Consider the following 24,309-nt stretch of genomic DNA (forward strand, 5'->3'; position numbering starts at 1 on the left):
TAAGCTTTACAAGCATACAAGAGAAGATTCAAGTTTCACCAGCTACTTGATTAGTCATGTGTATCATTATTTTTTAGGTAGCATTAGAATGCCACCTTTTGGAATTACTGGGCACCAAGCCAATAATGTATTTTAACTTGCTTAATATATATATATATATCCAGAACAAGCAAAGTTGTTTTTTTTTATGTTTTAAGAAGGAAATGTTCTTTCCCCCCCCCAAAATTAGATTGACTTCTCATGGAATTGTGCACATGACAGAATACCTTGTGTTCTAATTTTAAATCATGCCTTTCAGATACAAATGGTCTTTGGAATTGTGCATTATTTATGATAATAGGAATCTTCAATATTAGATGGGACAAATGTCAGTATCAAAATGTCTTCATAGCCCTAGCTGGTTTGGCTCAGTGGATAGAGAGTTGGCCTGCAGACTGAAGGGTCCTGGGTTCAATTCCAGTCAAGGGCTTATGCCCAGGTTTTGGGCTTGATCCCCAGTGGGCAGCGTGCAGGAGGCAGCCGATCAATGATTCTTTCATCATTGATGTTTCTCTCTCTCTCTCCCCCTTCCTCTATGAAATAAAAGAAAAAAAATATGTATATATAATACATTGATATTTTTAAAGTTATTTCACAGAAGTCTAGACTTTATTTCCTACTTTTTTTTTTTTATTGGAACCCACACACCAAATTTAGCTCACATTTGCTTCAGGAAAGTGTGATGGATGAGTTTATATTGAAGTGGGCAAGCAGAGGTTGAGGAGCCACACTGCTCATTCTGCTGTACTTTGAGCTCTTTACTTTGGTGCTGTCTTTTCCCTGATTTGTTCCTCTTCTCCCACATACTCTCTTGTCTTGTCTACTCAACCTACCTTCTGGGGGTAGCTGAGAATAGCTTTAAATGCCACCTCACTTAGATATATGTGAATTTTCTTTAATCCTTTCCTGAGGATATGTTTTTATTGATTTTTAGAGAGAGAGGAGGAGAGAGAGAGAAGCATCGATCAGTTGCCTCCTGAACACGCCTGAACCAGGAGTCAAACCTGCAACATTTTGGTGTACAGGATGATGCTCCGATCAACTGAGCCACTTGGCCAGGGCAATATACACTGAGTGGCCAGATTATTATGATCTCTGAAAGCATAATAATTTGGCCACTCAGTGTATATCCTATATAATAAAAGACTAATATACAAATTGTCCCCTCGACCAGGAGTTCAACCAGCAGGCAGGCTGGCCAACTGCCCATGTCCCCTCCCCCTGGCCAGGCTGGCCGGACCCCAACCATGCACGAATTCATGTATTCATGCACCGGGCCTGTAATACACACACACACACACACACACACACACACACACACACACACACCGTGTGGCCAGATTATCATGTGTTCAGAGATCATAATAATCTGGCCACTCAGTGTATGTGCATTTTTAGTCTGAATTCTAAAAAACAATCTCAGCTACAGGATTTGAGTAGTGTGACTTTCCTGGTATCATTGTACTTAAAGGCTTATTTGATGAGCCACCAAATATATTTTTGCTTAATAAGAAAGGTGTGTAGGAAAAGTATGTATTAGTTTTCTTTTCTGCCATAACACATTGCCACGACTTAAGTATCTTAAAACAGCACTCATTTATTATATCACAGTTCTGTGGATCAGAAATCCAGGCAATTTGGCTCAGCTGGTTCTCTGCTCGAAGACCTTGTATGCATATGTGCATAACCCATGGGCATAGACAAAAGGGTGATTCCTTGATTTCACAAGGCTGAAAATCAAGGAACCAGCAGGCTATCTATGTACTTTTCTGGAGACTCCAAGGGAGAACCTGTTTCAAGGTTGTTTAGGTTGCTGTGAAAGTCCCACGTCCCATGTGGTTCAGGGTTCGGGCTCTGGAAGAGGGGCCGCAAGCAAATGAAAAAGATGAGACAAGAAATAATAATTTGGAAATATTGGGGGACCAGGCAGGAGCCCAAATCAATAGGAAGGACTCTGGTTGGGCTCAGGCCTTGCCATCCTTTTATTCAATTTGGGATATACCTATAGCCTTAGGCAAGCAATTTCCAGCAACAGGCAGACTATCTTATCAGTAAGGATTTACATGACTGTCTGGTGGGGAAGTTGCTTCAGCTACCATTGTCTGGACTAAACAGTGGGTGCATAGCTCTGACCTTTGCCAGGGGGCTCAAGGGTCACCAGCATTCCAGGCTCCTTGTCCACACCTCTCTGCTAGTGAAGACAATAGGCGTTTTCCCACAGGTTGCTGACAGAATTCAGTTCCACATAGTTGTATGACTGAGTTTTCCAAATGCTTGCTAGTTATCAGATAGGAGGCATTCTCAGCTTTAGAGCCTGCCTACATTCCTTGGATTATGATCCTTTCCCTTCATTTTCAGTCAGCAACAATGGGTCAAGTCAATACATACACACATATATGTATATATATATATTTTTTTTCAGAGATGAATGGAGAGAGAGATAGAAACATCAATGATGAATATCATCCATTGACTATCTCCTGCATGCCCCCTATTGGGGTGTAGAGAGCGCCTGAGAAGGCACATGGGCACTTCTTTAATTATTGTCAGCTGAATCCAGTGGCGTTGGCAGAGCCACGTCCTGGAAACACGCTTTGCCAGAGAGAGGAGTGTTGTCAGTTTGACCTTCAGCCCAGGTGCCAGGGGGTGGGTTTTGTTATTTAAATCCTGCCAAGCACCAGGAATGAATATGACTCGGGCCCACCCAAGAATTCGAATAATCTCCTTTGTCTTGACCTTTAGTAAAACTTGCTGGTTTTTGCTGTATAAAATAAACATGCTGTACTGGCTCTGAGTCCCTGTCTCTCCATCAGAGGACAGTGGTCCCACCCGGCCCCAGCTTTTTCCTTCCATCTCTGTGTCTGTCTCTTTCTTTCATTTTCTCAATCCCCAGCAGCCCCTACTCAGGAACCGGACGGCTCTCTAGCCGAGCTAGACGCAGAAAAGAGAGAAATATTCACACTGGGGTTTGAGTCCACAACTCAGGCATGTGCCCTGACCAGGAATCAAACAGAATAGCAAGGTCAGAAACAAATCCACACAATATGACTACTTTGTTTATTATCAACATAGCACTGCAGGAGAAAGGGGAGAGGTCTGTTTGTCAATAAATGGTGCTGGTTTAAATTTCCACATTGGAAGGAGGTGGAGGGGTGTGAGGACTACAGATGTCTCACTTTCTTCATACATAAAAAAGTTAACTTCAGGTCTGCTTAGAACTAAATTTGAAAAGCAAAACAATAAAATTTTAGAAGACATATGCCCTTAGGGTAGGAAAATATCTCTTAAACAAGATACAGACATCACTAATCATAAAGGAAAAGAGTGGTAAATGTGACTCCATTAAAAATTTATTTTTTCTTGGAGGGAAAGTGGGGGAGGGTGGGTGGGTGGGAGATAATCAACCAAAGACCTTGTATGCATATATGTATCACCCATGGACAGAGACAATAGGGTGGTGAAGGCCTGGGGCGGGGACAAGAGTAGGGTGAAGGGGGTCAATGGGGGAAAATAGGGAACATATGTAATATTTTCAACAATAAAGGTTTAAAAAATATTTCTTTTCATCAAAGGACATTATTAAGAGAGTGAAAAGGCAAGCCACAGAGTGGGAAATAATATCTGTAGCACACTATATAATCAATTAATACAAATAGATAAGAAAAAGACAAACAACCCAATATAAAAATGAGAAAACACCTGAACAATGAGCCCATGTTCATATGAAAAGATTCAATTCTTTTAAAAAAAATTTTTTTTATTGATTTCAGAGAGGAAGGGAGAGGGAGAGAGTTAGAAACATCAAAGATGAGAATCATTGATCGGCTGCCCCTTGTAGACCCCCCACTGGGGACCAAGCCCACAACCCAGGCATGTGCCCTTGACTAGAATTGAACCTGGGACCTTTCAGTCCACAGGCTGATGCTCTATCCACTGAGCCAAACCAGCTAGGGCAGTGGTTGCCGCGGTTTGCCGTTCTGTTGACTAATGAGTTTGCCGACCACTGAGCTAGGGCAAAAGATTCTATTCTTCATTAATAATCAGAGAAATCCAAAATAGTGTCACAATAAGTTAGCAGTACACATCCTTTAGACCAGCCGTGGGCAAACTACGGCCCGTGGGCCGGATTCGGCCCGTTCGGCTGTTCTATCTGGCCCGAGGAGCCTAAAGAGCGGAGGGTTCTCTTGCTCTCCCTTCCGCTCCTTTACTTTGAATTTATATTAGTTCACACAAACACTCCATCCATGCTTTTGTTCTGGCCCTCCGGTCCAGAACCCATTGTGGCCCTCGAGTCAAAAAGTTTGCCCACCCCTGCTTTAGACCAACAAAAATTAAAAGTTCAGACAATTCAAGTGTTGGTGAGAATGTGGAGCAACAGGAACTTTTATATGTTACTAGAGGCCTGGTGCATGAAATTCATGCACTGGGGGGGAGGGGGTCCCCTCAGCCAGGCCTGCGCCCTCTCGCAGTCCGGGAGCTTTGTGATTGATTGCCCTGCAGAGGGAGGCCCCACCTACCTGCTGCAGCAGCACCGGCTGGGGACCTGGGCCTCCCTCAGCAGTGCCCTCCCGCCCCACCCATCGATCACTCCATCACCCCACAGAGTGAGGCCCCACCCACCCGCTGCAGCGCCCCTGGTTGGGTAGCCTGGGCCACCCTCTTTGGAGCGATTGCAGAGCCTCCCGATTGGTCACCCTGCAAGGGTGGCCTGGGCCTTTTTCTTTGGGGCAATCGTGGGGCGATGGCGGGACCCCCTGACCAACCGCATTGCACCCGCCTTGGCTGGCTTGGCGCCAGTGTGTGTCATAGCATGGTTGTCCAGATGGTCATTTTGCTGTTCGGCCGTTCAGTTGACTTGCATATTATGGTTTTATTATTACAGATTGTTGGCTATATAAATTGGTACAATCATTTTGAAAAATTCTTGCATAGTCTTGTAGAGCTGAAGATAAACATGACCTATGAACCAATAATTCCATTCCAAGCTAAAAATTCTATAGAAATCTGTTTAGGTGCTCCAGGACACACACACACACACACACACACACACACACACACACACACTCACAACGGTATTGTTTATAATAGCCTACAGGTTGATATAGCCTATATGTCCATCAATAATAGAATAGACAAGAAAATTATGGTATATCCATGCAATATAGTAATCTAAGCAATGAAGACGAATAAACCACAGCCACATCCCATGGCTGAATCTTAAAGACATAACATTGATTAAAGAATTTTAATATGTATAAAAAACTTACTCTATAATTCCATTTATGTAGAGTTAAAAAAAAACAGGCATAAACTATATTGTTTAAAAATGAGCAATTAGGCAGTAAAACTACAAACAAAGTAAATAATTCGATAATCATTATAGTGGTTATTTCTGGGCATTGGGGTTTATAAGTGAAGGAGCACATTGGGACCTTTTGGGATGTTGGTAATGTTCTACTTTTTGACCCAGTGGAGTTACATGAGTGTTTAAGTTATAGTCTTTAAGTATCACACTCCTGTTTTATGAACTTTTCTCTATGTTTGCTATACTAACAATCACAAAAAAATAATTCTAATCTTTTTCTCCCATTCTTCCTGATTCGTTCTCTAGTTAGAATCATATACAGTGCCTCATAGAGACTTAGAGTTGTTATAGCAAGATTACAAAGAGAACACACAGTTCAGTCTTTAAAAACAAAAACACTTGCCAAAACCGGTTTGACTCGGTGGATAGAGCGTCGGCTTGAGGACTGAAGGTCCCAGGTTCGATTCCAGTCAAGGGCATGTACCTTGGTTGCGGCACATCCCCAGTGGGGGGTGTGCAGGAGACAGCTGATCGATGTTTCTCTCTCATCGATGTTTCTAACTCTCTATCCCTCTCCCTTCCTCTCTGTAAAAAATCAATAAAATATATTTAAAAAAACCCCCCACAAAAACACTTTCAAAGTAGGTTCTCAACAACATCACCAAAAAAGAGAAGCTTTGCTGAGTGAAAAAGAGAAGCTTTGCCGAGAGTGAAACTTAGCATTTGACCGTTTCCCTCCCAGCCCTGACCAGATTAGCTAAAAAAAATACTGAACTGGGAGGAGTATATGGAGCATAACACTGAAGAAGATTGGAAGCCAGGGAGGGAAGGATAGATTTGATGGGAGCAGTGGAAAAACAGCATCAGAGTGGGCTGAGTGCCATTTCAGTGGACAGGAAAGGAGACTTGGGCTAGAAGCCAGGAAAGCTGTTATCAGAGCAGCTTTTGAGGGCTGCCTACTGCCTACATATGCATCACCCAGCAAAGGACACCAGCTTTCCTCCGAACTTCCTGATAGTGAGCCTAAGACGCCTCTGGCAAAGATGGAGGGTGAAGTTGTGGACCACCTGGTACTGCACAATCTTCCTCTCTCCATTCCTCCCTTCTATTATACCCCTAGAGATTTTAGTCTGCAGGGCCCAAGAATCTGTATTTTAGTAAGCACTGTGGGTAACTCTTATGCAGGTGGCTGCTGGTACTGGAGTACCATTGCCCAGGGAAACTCCCATCAGCAGCACTTGTTAAAAATCCGAATTTATGGGCCCCATACCAGACATGTAGAATCAGAATTTCCAGAGAAGGGTCTGAGAGTTTATTTTTTTAAAACAAAGACCCCAGGTGATTCACAGGGAAGTCTGGGAAACTGCTCGAGACTACTTTTTATTTTCTGTTTTTCTGCAATGTACTTAAAAACATCTGTTTATAATAATTGCATTTTGAAAAAATAAGTACCTTATGGAAAAGAACAGATTACAAACTATATTTTTTTCTCCAGTACAGATTTCTCCACAGGACTGAAGATTCATAATCTGTTTATGTGGCATCTCTCCTTGTAGTCACAAAAACATCTTAAACTCAATGTGTTCAAATTGAAATCACCCCGTTCCCCAAAACCCAACTCTATTTGTGTTCCCACATCTCAGTGATAGTAGCATTACTATCCACTCACTGTGCCTGACAGAAATCCTGTCATCTCTGACTCCTCCCTCTCCTTCAATCCCCATTCAGCCCCACCAAATCTAAATTAATCATCAAAAGCTAACATTTTTTTCCCTAAATTGTTCCATTTCACCCTGTTAATGTAAAAAAAAAACACACAAAAACAAAAACAAAAAACAAAAAACATTCAAACCTGTAAAGAATTTTTGTGTTTATTTGAGCCAAACTGTCAACAATTGCTGGGAGGCAAAACCACAACGTACTGAGATAATGCTCTGGAGAATGGCAGGTTTTTACTTGTTTTTATAAATTACCATCAAAGAAGGAGCCATAAATGGGTTACAAGAAATCCATTGGTGATATATTAGGGAGATGGGAGAAAGCAAAGCTGGGGGTGGGGGTGGGGGTAGGGGTGGGGGTGGGGGTGGGGGTGGGGGTGGAACCTCTGGGATTGGATAAAAAGTTAAATGATGGACACATGCTACTTTTCCATAGGTGGATACAGAATAGTTAACAGTTGACAATTAACATGATAACAATAACAATGGGGGGGGGGGAAATTTGTGGTCCCCCGCCAGTTGTGACTAAGGAGTCTTGAAAAAGGGAAATTATAAGTTACCCAGACATTACACAGGTATGCTATCTTAGATGCAGAAAGACAGTAGGTTGAGTTTGTAAAACCGCCATGCAGGCCTTCCCTGAACTAGTCAGGTAGCATGTGGCTTTTTTTTTTTTCCATTCATACCCCCACTTGTCTTCATCTCCTTGTTCGCACCCCAACCCACTTGACTACTACCAACACTAACCACCATCATAAATCCTAATTGGTCCAATGCTGGCCCTGTTCATATTCTCACATTGCAGCTGGAATGATCTTTTCAAAACACAGTTCTGATCAGATCAAATTCCCTCCCCACTTTGTTCTCAAGAAAAAGATGAAGGTTCTCAGTATGGCCAGTGGGGTCTTGCTTAGTGTGGTCTAAGTGCTTCACACTGTAGCACCCTCTCCCTGCAACCTATGGCCTACTAGGCCACAATGGCCTGCTTTCAACCCATCAGGCTTTATAATGTTCCTTCCTGACAAAATGCCTTTACATAAGATGTTCTGTTTCCTTTTCTCTGTTCTTCAGTTATTCATCCTTTAGATCTCCATTCCAGAGTGACTTCCTCAAAGAGGCCTTTCCTAAACTTTCAGCCAGGTCAATGAATGACTCCACTGTAAGCCCCATAGCACCTATCTCTTGCAACTTTCATTTATTTCTCTAAATACACGTGGCTCACTTAATTAGACCTTTTAGAATTCCTTTGGCTAGAACAGTTACCTTTCACATCTTTTCTGGTGCTCTTGCAATTTCACTTCCTGAGAGTCTATCACAGTATGATTTTAGAATTAGTAGGAAATAACTCTAATATTTGGACGCAACTAAGCACCTCTTTCATTGGCTTTCCCACATAACCTCTGGCTTATTATTTTTTAACCTTTTGAACATTTGTCTCTATCACAGTACTTATTGTTTTGTTTTCTTGAAGGTTTCTTTCATGAGTGTCAGTTGCTTTAGGGCAGCTATTTTATTTATTTCAGTATCCTCAGCACTTAACACAAGTCTTGTCCTCAATATTTAGAAGGACCCCTGTAGCTTGTAGTCCAGCCATACAGTGCACATGTCGATTTCTCAGCTTGTAATGTCTTCCCTCACTGTGCCTAACATTGTTACCACCTGATATAAAGGAGGCAGTGGGTACAGTGTGACCTTCAACAATAAAATCTACTTTTCAGTTTTCTCATTTGTGGGGAGGGTTAAAATGATTCAGTACTTCTCTCCCTCTCCGTGTCAGGCCAAATCTCTGCTCTTCTGGAGCAATTACCTAGAGAATTTTGTGGCTGGCTTAGGTTTTCGGAATCTCATCCAGCTAACTCTTCTGTTTCCCACTTCCTGTTTCCTTCCCCTTTGCAAATAGTCTCTGATGGTTCAATGAAAACTATCGAATAAATCTTTAGCAAGTGGAAAACATTCCCTACCTATTCTTTTAGAAAAGAGATCTTGCTGAGGCGAGATGTAGTATTTGCATAACAGCACAGGCCTTTGAAAAAAACACGTTGAAATAGCAAAGGTTGAAAAAACAGAATGCTTAATTTCTTTATTAAATTAGGTGACCTGTTTTCATTTTCTTCTAGATTTATGAAGTGCCTGACCCACAGTACACAAGTAAACTTTGGTTCCCTTTCCTTCATTCCGTTACTAAAGATTTTTAGCATCCAGGACAAGGAACTCCACAGAGGATTATCTGGTAGCTTCCAAAATAAACTATTCTTACCATGTAAATACCACGTTCAGTTTCTTTTCTTGCTTGTTTGCATGTTAAAACAATTACACTCTAAAAATCAGCGCCACTTTTTAATTTTAGAATGTGTAACCAACAGAACAATCCCATGAACATGTTTGAACACAGGGTCAAAAATACATGTCACGGGTAATACACGACAAAAGCTTTGGCTGAAGTTTCTCTACCCTTCTCCCTGTTACCTTGCGTGGTTCAAGTATCTTGTTATTTAGGACTGTCATTCCCATTTGACGAGGAAACTGAATGCCCGCTAGGCAATGTTTCAAAACTGAGGCAAATGGAGGCTGGGTGGTTACTTTGTTAGGGCCCAGGTATCAGGACCTTTGAAAGGAGTGTTTTTGACGTAAGGGTTTCAAGGAAGAAAAGTCGGCTTATGTTGTTATCTCCATTTTGAAATCAACCTCACTTGGCATTGGAAGCTTACAACACGCGGGTGAGGTAAGCGTGCAGTTCTCAGGTGACTCTCTGACGTCCTCGGTGATAAGGAGCCTCAGGCTCTCCTGGCTGTTTTCGCACCGCTTTTTTTTTTTGGGGGGGGGGGGGGGGAGCTGGTCTCTTCTATTACGTGTAGCACTAACTTGCTCTGCTACCCGCTGGATGACGGCGACCAGAGGGGACTCTGCAGGGAGAATTACCTTCCATCCGCACCCACCTCCACCTTCAACCCCACTCCTCTCTCGTGATGGTCTAGGACTAATTTCGGGCATTTTCTTTCTCCGAGGAGTTTTGCAGAACGGGCTTTAAAAGCAAAGGAGGAGGCAGAGGAAAAGGGAGGACTAACTATATTGGTAAAAGTCAAAATCAATAGCATCACACTTCTGAGTCGCGATGACCAGCACCCGCTTCGGCTGTGAAGTCACCGGGGGAGGCGCGCTCAGGCCAACCGCCCGCTCGCCCTCCCCAACGGCCCGCCCTCTCACAGTCACGTGACGGAGCGGCGCGCACCGGCCGCGGCGCCGATTGGCCGGCGGCGGGAGCGCGGGGTTTGATGGGAAGGAGTTGGCCGGGCCGTTCTCTCTGTCAGTGGCGGCTGCTGCTTGCTCCGAAGGCGGGCTGCGCGGTGGCTGCCGAAACTGGCCGAGGTGGACGCCAGCGCCGGGCTGTGCCCGCTTCTTGAAGGTAAAACGCTTAAAATGAGGGCACTTTGGAGGGCTTGGCAGCGGGAAGGCGCGCTGAGCTTTTTCCTGGGAAACACGCTCCTGGGTCTCGCGCTCGCCCTCCTCGCAGCCCCCGCCCCTGCCGAGTGGCCTAAGCGCTCCGCGGAGGCGGCCAGGCAAATCCACTCCCTGCTGCGCGCTGACCCAGCCTCGCCACCCGAGCCCTTGGATTTCCCCGCACAATGGCCGCGGTGGTTCTGGAATGCTGTAGACCCCTGCCTTCCCCCCTAGGGAAGGTGGTGCCCAGCCCTGTTCTCGGCGGGGGTGGGGTGGGGCGGGGTGGTGGTGACTGCGGTGAGCTGAGCATCGGCTCTTCGGCCCACCTACGTGGAGGCGAAGGGTCAGAAGGTCCTACGCCGCGCTGTGGCTTTCAGTGTCCTACCCAGGTCTTTCTGAGTTGTTCGTAGGCGTCAGGAGGGACCGAAAACTGTCAGTGTCATTCGGCTCGGCCCAGGCGTGTGGGCGTGGATTATGTACAGTTTAGAGAAGCCTGTGTACAGCTGTTGTCCTTATTTGAGGAATGATGGGCCACGTAGGGGGTGGAGGGAAGGGCAGGAGTGCTTAGTTGTCATAAGCATGGCAGAAGAAGAGCAAATCGAATCTACATCAATAGTTTTAATTCTGTAATATTGTGTATGGGGATTGAGAGAGAATTGGGATTGGTGAACTCAGTTTTGCTGAGGGTTCCCTCACAGTACTAAGTAAGACCTGTGACTCACTAACTTTTCCATGTTCTGCTTTTCCTAATTAGCTTCTGGTTTGCAATGCCTAGTGTCAACTGTTTTCTCCTTTCTCTGTGGCCTGGGTGTCACCATTGACAAAACTAACCCTATTCTACAGGGGTTTGTGTGGATGTGAATAGGGTTGATTTCAGTCTTATGTTCAAACTGATCAGGGAATGCTAATCTCTTATCCTCAGCTGTTCCCATAGTCCGTTTTAGGAGGACCAAGTTGATTTTGAACACATTTTAAAAAATAGGAGTGATGCATTTAAAATTAGAATTTTATATAGTGTTTTATATTGTGAAATTGAATAAGTATATATGAAGAGGAAGACATTATTGACTATCATAACTTCATATAAAAAACTTTCTAATCAAATAATCATTTTTGGTAGTGTTTAGTTCAGAATGAACATTGACCTACCATGAAGACCAGAACGTAATCATTATATAGTAAAAGTGCTTTTGGAGGTGTACTTCTTTTCAATAATTTTATTTTTAAGCAATAAATGTGGCAGTTTGGGATATTTCAGAATTGCCTTTTCAATTATGTACTTGAAAGTTAGAGTTTTGAAACAGACCACTTTTAATCTTAAATTGAATAGTACAATGTGTTATAGAGGTACTGTTGATAGTGATTGAGTAGTTTCTACTTACGTTTTAAACTTGATAAACATAAAACTAAACTTTGCTGTTAAAGGCCTACATGTTATTTTAATGGAAGAATCTCCAGAGTATTTTGCTTTATTTTTTATAATAAAGATGAGAGCAATACAATTTCAGTAAAAAGCAAACTGCAATTTTATTTTTCAATTTTAAAATTATGAATCAGGTTCTTTCTTTATAGGAAGTTAGAAAGAAATGTGTTCATATTAGAAGTACTGTCTGTACTATATGTGTTTTCTGGTAATAGTAATAACAGTGGCTACAATGCACTTAAAATTTGTTGGATACTGTGCCAAGTGATATATAATTTCATTTATTTCATACAATAATTCTGTGAAGTATAGATATTTTTGCCACTTTATAAATGGAGAAACTGAGGCTTAGAGAGTTTAATTTATCCAAGATCACATAGCTAATATGTGCTTGAGTCATATTTTGAACCTAGACTTTTTCTACTCCATTATTTTAATATGACTTGAAATGAGTTGAAAATCTAAAAATAACATGCCCCAAGATTTAAAATTTTGACATCTAAACCTGAGTGTGAATTGCAGTTAATAGAAAAAAAATCAAGTACTATGGGGGCATTATTATTCATTGAAAACATGTTAGATGCACCTAGCTTTTAAGGTCATGTCAAGTCCCATTATGATATCAGAGTGGAAAGAGACTCTCTGTACATGTTCATGGAAGAGTTCTTGGGGATAAGCCACTTGAAATTGAGCTATCTGTCCACTCAAGGACAAGCAGATTGATTTATGCTTCAGAAAGAAGTGCTAGTTATTTGGTTCCAATGTAATTTCCATGTGTTGAAAGGAAGCAGAGATGGGCTAGCAGTGATCATAGCAGTTAAAACAACAATTTGTATTGAGAAATTAATGTGGGTCAGGCACTGTTATAAATCGTTTAGAAGGCATTATGTTATTTAAGCCTTTAAACATTTAAGAGGGTCCTTAACTATCCCTCCTTTGAAGATGAAGATATTGAGTAACTGAGGATAACTTATTTGCCCAAGGCTTTATTGTAAGTAATGGGTCACAGGAATTGGAATTAAGATGTTTGGGTGGCAGGAGGGAAAAAGTGTTTGAAAATAGAAGAGGTATGAAATTAAAGCTATAGAGAAATAGTTGATTTATTTAACTTTGTTATACTTTTATATCTTTATAACATTACATGTGCATTATAGTAAGTCAGCTTCTTTAACAAATACCAGAAATCGATAGGAAATTGCTGGAATAATGAGGGTTTACTGGTTCTTTGATTATGAGCCTGAAAGCATAGATATGGCATTTAATGACTGTTATTCTAATGTTTTAAAGGACAAATTGAAAAGCACAATCCTCTGCTTCAGGGATCTTGAAGGCTAAGCCATAGTTTGTTTCATTAATTCCAAAACAATTATCCAAGCAAATAATTGATGTCAAAATCAGTTATTAATTGCAATTTTATGCATATATTTAACATTACACTTATTTTAAAAGTGATATACAATAAACAAAGGAAGTGCTTGCAGGTTTCTAGTGTCAGTTCTGCTTCTAGCTGGAGTTGTATGATTTTGGCAAACCATTAGCATCTCTTCCACGCAGATGTATGCATTCAAAGTTAATCAAAAGAAGGAATTGGGCTACATGCTATACTATACTAACACTGTCTCCTGTGTTTATAACTCATTTTCCACTTCAGTATCTCTGTTTACCAGCTATTTGAGAATGACACAGGTGCTTTCATGTATTTTACATATAAATATTTCAATCTCATATATAAACTAGACTTATTTCTGATTTTGTGTCATTGGGAATAACTGGTTGCTTTAAAAAATCAAAACTAAAATGTGTCTGGTTCTAATATCTTTGGGGCCTTAATAAATTACTTCACTTCCCTAGCCTCAGTTTCCTCATTTATAAAATGGAGCAATAGTAGTATCTAAATGATAACATTCATGTAATAAAGCATTTATTTTAGGGCCTGCTAGAGAGTAAGTGCTTAGCAAGTGTTTAACTGATACTATCATTGTTGTTTATTACTTTCAAATATTAAAAATTCTGATTTGTGATGGCTACAAACTTAACTTGGCATGTAAGTCTGTTACAAATCAAAATGTGTAGGTCAGTTGTGTACAAAACTAGATAACCATACATTAGTTTCAAAATAATGGGATGATGTATACTTTGAAAATACCAACTTAAAGTGGTTCATCTGAATCTCCCCTCCCCAGTCATCTTTCTTGATTATTTTTTAGCATATTAAGAAGGTTTTAAGGTCTATTTAATGTCTTAACTCAGAAATTTATACTTTCATTCATTAATGTTCCTGGATTTCCTACAACTGCATTTAGAAATTTGAATACTGAGTTCATATTGAAGGATTAATAATATTTAGATTGCAACTTAAATATGGCTTATAGCATTCGTTATATTTATAAACTTCAAATTTGGGACAGATTATAGTTATTTCTGTCTATAAAAGTTATTCTGTAAGTGAAAGTATTTTATAGTTAGGCTCTTTGTTACTTCTCTAACCAAAAAGTCCAAGATAGGTATGGCTTATGCTAATTCTAACCTATTAGTAGTGTTGCAGAGAGTACTTACTTGGTACTGGCATTATTATTATTATTTTTTATTACATAATATGGTTTAAAAAATGTTAAGAATCATGACCTAACTTTTTATTTTATGGAAATGAAATAGTTTTATACATTGGCAGTATGTAACTATAACCTGGTAAAATATATATAAGTTTGAAAGTGTACTTTCACTGGTTCAACTTAAAAGAATAAAAATTTGTATAATTATTGACTGGTAAATTGATTTAGAATATAATTGCTGATATATTTTCAAGCATATGGTAATATTATAATACATTTCAGAGTAATAGAAAAAAACTAAATGAAGAGGATATACAGATAGCTGACATGAAGATCAACTAACTTGAGGGTGACTTAGACACAGTTTTAGAGAGAAATGTTTATTTGGGTTTTAAACAGTAGTGAACAGATGAGAATTCTGAAGATAGAGTGGCTTTTGGCCATGTTTTTTCTGAGCTATTGGACAGATCACTAAACCTCTTTCACTTAATTTTCTTGTAAAATGGTAACAATGAAGGCTATTCTGTGAAAAGTGATAGCATTATTAACTCTAACTTCCAGAAAAGAAAATTAAGGTTCAGAAACATGAAATGATTTACTCAAGGTCACAGGTAGCCTTGAAACCCTTGTTTTCTTATTCAAATCCAGTTGGATTTCTATATTATTAGTTGTAAGGTGATATTATCCTAAACATTGTAAAATACCCTTAATTTCAAATAACTAGTTGGAGACAGCTGAAAGAAAAAGTTATGTTTAGTCATGTAGAATGAAAATAATAGATTAAAACTTTTCTGACAAGAACAATATGGGGGACTTACTTTAAAGAACAGAAAATTGCAAAGTAGTATGAATATACACTTCTAAAATGCCTTGCTATTAAAAAGCTTTTCCAGCTTTATCTTCACTTTTAAATATGTCCTGGCTTGGAAGAAGGATTTTTTAAAAGATGGACTCTATCCCAAGACTGTCTAAATTAAAATTTCACCTAAGTGGAGTCCAAAGAAATTAATCTTATATAGTATTTTTAAGGAGTACTAAAACATCTAAATTTTATAGTGGGTAGGCTATGTGTTGTAACTTAAATTTTTTAAGTGCTTGTTTTATTTCTAGCTGTGAATTTCTTTGGACAATTGATGATATTTATCATTGTGCCCAGTTTCTACACTTAAAAGATGGGTGGATTATTTTCCCGATGGAGGGTAAGTTACTTTTCTTTACAGTCAGTTTTTTAGTCTGATATGAAGGTGTCCAAAAAAACTATTTGTGAAAGTCTCCTTTGTGATGTAGACTTGAATAGTAGTTTGATATTATCCCTGACTGTAATTTTTCTTTCTTCTCTTACAAATTAGTTTTTTATTTGGACTTTAGAGTTCTACTTGCTATATTGGTCTCTGTTTAACAATTATTTCATTCTGGCTTATGAATTGTTTTTATTTCTCTATGTAGTCATGTACGAGTAGTTATCTTGTTTTCTTCTCATAATACCTAAATTTCAATCTTATTTGAAAGATAGTTGAAATTAGTATTTTATACAGTACTTAAGTTTTTACAGGTTGTATTTCTTTGCTTAAAACTTGTCGCAAATATTTACTGAAGTCACACTAAATATACTTTCAGGAAATAGGTTAAATAGATTTAAAAATGCAGTCTGATTTTAATTGGTTAAGTCTTCAGAGGAAATAGCTCAACTTTAGAGCTAGAAAATATAAAATATATTGATAAATGTTCTTCTCTAATATAAGAGGAGGTAATATAGCCTAGGAAAAATTACTTCGCTTATTTTAGACTCCTTTTTACCATAATAATTGAGTCTGGTACTACTTGGTACAGAATTTAGTTTTGAACTATTGCTGGAACTGCTCTGTTTTGGATTGGCATTATATTGACCCCTGCCCCCCTTTAGAAACCTTTTTACAGAAGATCAAATTTATCTATTCTTTTGTCTCTTGTGTTAGGTTGGACCATATGAAATTGCCAATTTTCAACAGCTTTGACTTACATAAATAGCAATTTCATATGGTTCAACCTAATGTTAGCAACTCTTGGGGGAAAGACAATGAGTTGATATTCATTACCCACTTAGATTGTTGAGTATATAATTGGTAAACATTTTCTCAAGTGTTGTATGAGTCATTTTGGCTGGTTTTTATTCTAGGTGGTATTAAAAACACCTTTAACAAACAAGCTGTGCTGTAATGAAAGTATTTTTAGATGCCCTTTTAAAATCTGATCGTCAGAAAAGTACTTTAGGAATTCAGAATGATTTTTTGACCTCCAGAGTCCTAAGTGAAGTTTTAGCAATAGAAAATCAGACTAATTTTAGTCTTGAATTTTTGATATATGAATTTTTTAAAATAATAATATCTAAGAAAAATTTTCTTGGAGGAAAATATGTTTCTCTTGATAAAAATATGTTCTGTTGGGTTTAAGAATGGTAAAAATTGAGCTATCAGTTAAAGGTACTTACAGGACTAAAAAGACATTAAGTGGAAAAATGCTTATTTAATCTTATATAGTCTTGTTTATAATTATAATTTTTATTTAAATCTAAATCTTATTTATAAATAAACAGGAATATATATTGTTTGACAGCATTTGAAAAAACAATGTTGGGTTAAAGTGTTCTTTTATGATTATATAAATCAAGGTGTTTCTAAATTTGTAATAACAAGTTTTAATGCTGTGTCTAATTTCTGTTTCTGTGACAGACAAAACCTTCAACTGTAGAAGTTCTGGAAAATATAGATAAGGTAAGTTCTTTGTCTCTGGAGTGTTTTAAATCCATTTTAGGTATTACGTAAATATTATTTTAGTATATATTATTTTGGAGACTGGATCTGGAATGGGAATTTAGAGATGATAGAGAGTAAGCATGAAAACTCTGATGTTACATAATCTCAAAAAAATCCAGTCTACCACTGATTTAAGATTGTGCCAAGCGATAGAGCCTGTTTTAATGGAATTAGATGTGTACAGCATTGTGTAAATCAATGTTATAGATAGGATAAAGTAGATTATAAAATAGTCTGCAACAATTTTTATTAGTCTGCAAACTTCACAGCTTTTTATGCTTTCTATGATTATTAAAAATGGCTATTTCATGGGAATACTGAGAGTGATGAATGGATTGAAAGAATATAGTATAGATCACTGTTTCAATATTTATTAATTCTTTTTATAGCCAAATATTTTATAGACCTTATACAGGAGAATTACTGTTTGTTTGATTTAATACTATTTATTGATGCTAGTTTCATACCTCCAATTTTTGCTAATTTTTGGTAGGTTAAAAATGGTATCTTAATATATGGCATTTAAAAAAGTGATTTGTCAGAATAGGTATTTTTATTTATTTTTAATTTTAGTTTTTCATATTATGTTCTGTTTTAAAATATTAAGGTATTATATTTCATTGAAATTTAAGAGTTCTTTCTATATTATCTCTATCATATGAAAAATTTTTATCAACATGTTTATGAAATTTGAGATTAAATAGTATAAAATAATTTTCTCTTAACAGGAAATTCAAGCATTGGAAGAATTTAGGGAAAAAAATCAGAGACTACAAAAATTATGGGTTGGAAGATTAATTCTTTACTCTTCAATTCTCTATCTGTTTACATGTTTAATTGTTTACTTGTGGTATCTTCCCGATGAACTTACAGCAAGACTTGCCATGACACTCCCATTTTTTACTTTCCCATTGATGTAAGTAAATTGTTCTTTTTATTGATGTTTCCTCTTTCTGATTAGACAGTTTTAATATATTTAGTCTTTTTTTTAATTAGAAAAACAATGTCTCAGATTGAATAAATATGCTTTGTTTTTGCATTTTGAAAAATATTTCTTTAAAAAGGTAAAACGATGTTTTAAGCCTTTTCTTATAGTTCAACATACTTGAGGAATATGACCCAGTGACATTAGTAATAAAGACTCTATGGCAATCTTTTGTGATTCCCTAATAGAGGTCATGCTTCCCTACGTGTATTGGGCATGGAGTGGGCATTTCAAATTGTGGGTAGTGGCAAGTGAGGGAGGGTATGTAAAACAAAAAAACAACAACTGCCCCAATGATTCTGAATATATTCCATTCATCCTACTTGTTTTCCCCTCTTTTTAATCACTGCTATAAAACAATTGGCCCTTATGATAGAAATATTTTATAATATAGTCCACTATAGAAGATGTATTGTGATTGGAGAATTGAATAAAAAATTTGTCCATTCAGTCAATACACCTTTATGGGTACCAATTGCATAGACATTGGATTATAATGGTGTATGGTACACAAAAATACAGAATTTTTGACTGTAGAGTTTAGACAGCATACATTAAATTAAGTACTAAGTATGATGAATATTATGAAAAAGAAGTGCCAAATGCTATGGGAGGATTAACGGGGGCCCTCACATAATCTGGGGAGGACATGAGGGTCAGGGAACGGCCTTTGTATTCATTGCTGCCACAAACTTAGTGGCTTAAAACAACACCCATTTGTTGTATTACAGTTGTGAAGGTGAGAACAGATGTGATTTGTCAGAATAGGTTCCCTGTGTAGGCTCTTACAGATGTAAGTCAAGGTTATTAGCTGGTCTGGGATCTTATCTAGGTTCTCTATGGGGAGAATCTTCTTTCAACGTCTGCTGTATCTTTCTGATTCTTCTGCTGTATTCTGCCCTCGGGTGTAAAAACCTCTGCTTTTAAGGGTTTAACAGATTATATTAGACCCACTAGGACTGTGGTCGGCAAACTGCGACTTGCGAGCCACATGCGGCTCTTTGGCCCCTTGAGTGTGGCTCTTCCACAAGATACCATGGCCTGGGTGAGTCTATTTTGAAGAAGTGGCGTTAGAAGAGGTTTAAGTTTAAAAAATTTGGCTATCAAAAGAAATTTCAATCGTTGTACTGTTGATATTTGACTCTGTTGACTAATGAGTTTGCCGACCACTGCACTAGGATAATCTCTCTATTTTATTTATTGTTAGTTTGTTTGTAAATATGTTTTTATTGATTTCAGAGAGAGGAAGGGAGAGGGAGAGAGATAGAAACAGTGATGAGAGAGAACCATTGATTGGCTGCCTCATGCACAACCCCCTACTGGGGATTGAGCTCACAACCCAGGCATGTGCCCTGAGTGGGAATCTAACCCTGACCTTCTGGCTCACAGATTAGCACTCAACTATTGAACCACACCAGCTGGGCTCAATGTGTTCTTTAAGTCCTAAAAACAACATCAAAATTCAAGAGTTGACATCTGTCTAGTAATTCTCCTGTATAAGGAGAGAGAATAAAAAATGCAAAATCTGTAAAGTAAGAGACAGCATGACTTATTTTAAGGTTCAAAAAGATAGGTATGTCTGGCATTTGTCATGGAGAGGAAGTGAGCTTTCAGAATCAAGGTAGGATCTAGATCATGGAGAATCATGGAGAAAAGTTTGAATTTCATTTTGGGTGAAATAGGAAGCTTGTAAAGGTTTTAGTGGAAGAATGGCTTTCGATTTAAGTTGAAAGGATCATGAGTGCTGCTTTGTAGAGATTAAGAGGAGCACAAGAGTAGAAACGGGGAGGAGACTATTACAGACGTAATCTAAAAATGGAAGATGGGTTGGATTGCCTAGTGGCAGTGGAGATGCGTAGATGACTTGTAAATGTTTTGGAAGTAAAACTGAGGTAGTTTGATGGGAAAAAGTAAGAGGTAAGGGAAAAGGAGGAATCAAGGTGGTGATTCTTAATTTTTTTGGTTTGACATGGAGGAAGGATAGGATCTCTTTTTAAATATATTTTATTGAGTTTTTACAGAGAGGAAGGGAGAGGGATAGAGAGCTAGAAACATTGATGAGAGAGAAACATCGATCAGCTGCTTCCTACACACCCCCTACTGGGGATGTGCCGCAACCAAGGTACATGCCCTTGACTGGAATTGAACCTGGAACCCTTCAGTCCGAAGGCCGATGCTCTATCCACTGAGCCAAACCAGTTAGGGCAAGGATAGGATTTTTTTCTTAGGGATTACTATAATAATTTTTTTTTGTCTCTTTAGTCTTTAGTGCAATGTATATTTTCAAATTGGAACTCCTGGAGCTCATAAAATTTTAACTTTGTAGGTAGAAAAAAGAACCAAAAATTGAGTGCATACGTATTACAGAATACTAGTAAATGTCTTGCCATTTTATTTTCCTTTGGAAATCTTTTGGAATGTTTCTTACTTTAGGTCTAGTAGCAGACTTTATAATGCTGTGCTGCTTTCTCTCGTTTTCCTTGTATTTTTTCATAAAAAGATGGGAGAAAAGAAATTTAGAAAGGGAATTAGCACTACTGTGCTAATTTTAATGGCTACCCACACACTGTGATTTACTGGATCTGCTGTTATGATTCAGAAGACTTTTTTTTTTGTAAATCATATACTAATTGTTTTTAAAAGTAGAAAAATTTCAATTCTTTAAAAATGTTTGTTTTTCTTCATTTTGATCTTTCTACTATTTTGAGTATGAAGCTTTATTATTCTTACTGTGTTCCCTGACTGTTCTGCATCACCTGCATCTAGTATTTCTTGGCTGGTTAAGCTTCAGAGCCTTTTCTCACTTTGTCTCATTCATGTCTGTGAACTGGTTTTCAACTGCTGCAGCTTCTATTTCAGTGAACTTTTCTCCCTTGGAAGCATAGACCAGTTACCCAACAAAGAATAGAATTGTCCTTCTGATTGATGACAATCAAAAAAGCATGAAATAAAATACAACAACGTGAAAGTGGATGTTGTGGTAGATAGAAGGAAGACTTACCAAAGGACATTTTCTTTTGTGTGTAGTTTCAGTATTGCTTAAGCTTATCCCTGGACTCTTTTCCTTTGGAAATCAAAGTTTTGAGGTCTGGACCAGGGTTTGCTTAAATAAATGGAGGCAAAAGGAGCAATAAAATGTATTGCTTTACTTATCACTGTCTTCATTGATTGCACAGCTTAGAAATCCATTCAATAAGTGCAAAAAGTGACTGCTATCTCTTCAGTCCAGGTTTTCCAAATACTTTACTGGACTGAGAAGTCATGGATTCAGGGCTAAGCATATATTGCATAATCATAACTGTTTCAAAATTGTCTTTTATGATAGACTAGAGGCCCAGTGCATGAAATTCGTGCACAGGGGTGTGTGTGTCCCTCAGCCCAGTCTGCACCCTCTGCAATCTGGGACCCCTCGAGGGATGTCCGACTGCTCGTTTAGGCCTGATCCCACTAAACGGGCAGTCGGATATCCCTCTCACAATCCAGGACTGCTGGCTCCCAACTGCTCGCCTGCCCGCCTGCCCGATTGCCCCTAACTGCTCTCCCCTGCCGGCCTGGTCACCCCTAACTGTCCTCCCCTGCAGGCCTGGTCGCCCCCAACTGCCCTCCCCTGCTGGCCTGGTCACCCCTAACTGCCCTCCCTTGCCAGCCTGGTTGCCCCCAACTGCCCTTCCCTGCCGGCCTGGTCCCTCCCAACTGCCCTCCCCTGCTGGCCATCTTGTGGTGGCCATCTTGTGTCCACATGGGGGTGGCCATCTTGTGTGTTGGAGTGATGGTCAATTTGCATATCACCTTTTTATTATCAATCCTATATAATAAAAAGGTGATATGCAAATGGTCGTTACGTTGTGAGGTGTAACGACCGACCTCGTAACGACCGGATCACCGATCAGCAGGAGGGTGGGGCAGCAAGCAACAGGAGGGGGCCGGGCAGCAAGCTATGAGGGGGGTCGGGGGGTGGGGGGAGCTACAGTAGGGAAGGGCAGTGGGCGGAGAGCTACTGGAGGGCGGCAGCGAGCTACTGGCAAGCTACTGGTGCATGGATTTGAGGTTTAATTATATCTTTTCAGGTTGTAATATGGAGGAACTTGCTGTGATTTCAACCTATTGTTTTTCTCCCTTTCAGATTCAATAATATATTTATATGTCTCTTCTTTGCAACTCTTACTAAAATTGAAATTATAGTATAAATGCTGAATTTATTTCATAGGAGTATTAAGGCTATGCTTAGTGAGGTGGAAGAGGCTACAGTTAAATTTTTGTATTTCTACATTATGCTGGCAGATATGCATTACCTTGAGAGTTGGTTCATTTTCTCAGAGTGAACAACTGTGAAGCTTTGTCTCTATCTTGACGGACTCTACAAGCAAACCTTATAGATTTTTACTCCTAGATACCCTACTCTTACAGATTATAACTTTCTAGAAGTTTCATTCACTGTAAGATCCTTTCAGAAACCAATTAGCATAAAATGTTGACCCTCCCAGAGGATTATTTTCCCTGTGTTTTTTCACCCTTCTTTTTGCCTCTTAAATGGGATTATTGGAGTGGGGGAGGGGATTGTAAGCCAAAGAACTGAGGAAGGTGGTCCTATTCCTGTTTCGTATGTTTTCTTGTTTTTCTATCACAGTGATTTTCAACCTTTTTCATCTCATGGCACACATAAACTAATTACTAAAATTACGCGACACACCAAAGAATAATCTTTTGCCAATCTGACAAAAAAATTAAAAATTAAAAAGGTATAATACTGATTTACCGCTATTATTGTGTTGGCTGTTGACATTTTTTATTTGACAGTGTAAGGGGAAAGAGGTCAGTGCTCAGGTATTGCATGTTTTACAAATTCTTGTGCCATACCAGTATGCTGTGGCATACTTTTTGAAAATCGCCGTTGTACTAAATTGAAAGCCATTTGAGGATAGGGCTTTAATATTGTATAATTTTTATTCCTCTTTCACACTCCTCCTTCTTCCAACTAGCTAGTAACAGATATTTTCTCAATCCAGCTAAAAGGTTGAAAAACGTAATTTGTAGCTTTTTACACTGATAAAAACAGGTACTTTGCTTGATCTCAGCCAAAAGGCTATGAAGTGATCATTTGTAGCCTTTTGAAGAAAGTTACATATTTGTTTCATGGCACTCTACTAAGAATACAAAGTATCTCTCATTAATTATAGTTGGCTTTTAAAGGAGTAGATGTCTGTGAACATTTTCTGATATTTTACTCAAGGAGAATACAATTGACTCTTGAACCAGGTGAGGATAGGGGCAATGCTCCCCCCCTCCCCCCACACACTCCTATGCACCTAGAAATCCACATATAGCTTTTGACTTCCCAAAGTTTTAACTACTAATAGCCTACTATTTCCAGGAAGCCTTAACAATAACATAAATAGTTGATTAATACATATTTTGTGTGTTGTGTGTATTATACTGTATTCTTAAAGTGAGCTAGAGAAAAGAAAATGTTATTAAGAAAATTATAAGGAAGAGAAAATAACATTTATTGAAAAAAAATTCCACATATAAGTGGACCCACATAGTTCAAACCTGTGTTGTCAAAAGTCAACTGTATTTACTTTGGTAGGTAAGAAAATCATTTTGCAAGTATTCCCTTTGCAATATTGATAATATTTGAATATTGATAGATATTCACTTGATAGAGTTTTATACTTAAAGAATTATGTACTGAGACATAATTAAGAGACATTTCCTGTTCTTTGATTTGAAGACTCAATATTGTTATGAGATCAGTTCTCTCTGAATTAATCTAAAAATGTGTGATCATAATAAAAATAACAACAATACTTTAAAAATCATGGCACCCTTCTATAATTTTTAATGAAAAAATAAGCACCTAAAAATAGTCTTGGAAATTCTAAAAAAGGAGAAGAATGAGAAGCAGAGGTCTATGAGGCATCAAATTCATTATAAAACTTTATTAATTAAAAGTTTGGTACAGTGTATAAATAGAGACACAGACCAAAGAGACACAGAATCCAGAAATAAATCCCCAAGGGATTTTTTTTTTTTTTAAATATATTTTATTGATTTTTT

General features: G+C 38.5%; 1 protein-coding gene across 8 annotated transcripts in view; it reads left to right on the top strand.

The window, feature by feature from the left end:
- Positions 1 to 10,318: 10,318 nt before the first annotated feature.
- Positions 10,319 to 24,309, top strand: part of LNPK (lunapark, ER junction formation factor) — a 79,965-nt gene continuing 65,974 nt past the window's right edge. For 3 of the 8 annotated variants that reach the window (XM_080671352.1, XM_080671349.1, XM_080671355.1), the window contains exons 1-4: positions 12,636 to 12,914; positions 15,586 to 15,674; positions 17,184 to 17,225; positions 17,996 to 18,183. In XM_080671352.1, coding sequence (XP_080527478.1) covers positions 15,648 to 15,674; positions 17,184 to 17,225; positions 17,996 to 18,183 — 257 coding nt within the window. In that variant the 5' untranslated portion in view covers positions 12,636 to 12,914; positions 15,586 to 15,647. Of the gene's footprint in view, positions 10,466 to 10,999; positions 11,205 to 12,635; positions 12,915 to 15,585; positions 15,675 to 16,723; positions 16,935 to 17,183; positions 17,226 to 17,995; positions 18,184 to 24,309 lie in introns of those variants that run through there. The other 5 variants (XM_080671351.1, XM_080671354.1, XM_080671348.1 and 2 more) reach the window with 4 other exon arrangements.

Source organism: Plecotus auritus, assembly GCF_963455305.1.
Source record: "Plecotus auritus genome assembly, chromosome: 5".
Classification (NCBI taxonomy): Eukaryota; Metazoa; Chordata; class Mammalia; order Chiroptera; family Vespertilionidae; genus Plecotus; species Plecotus auritus.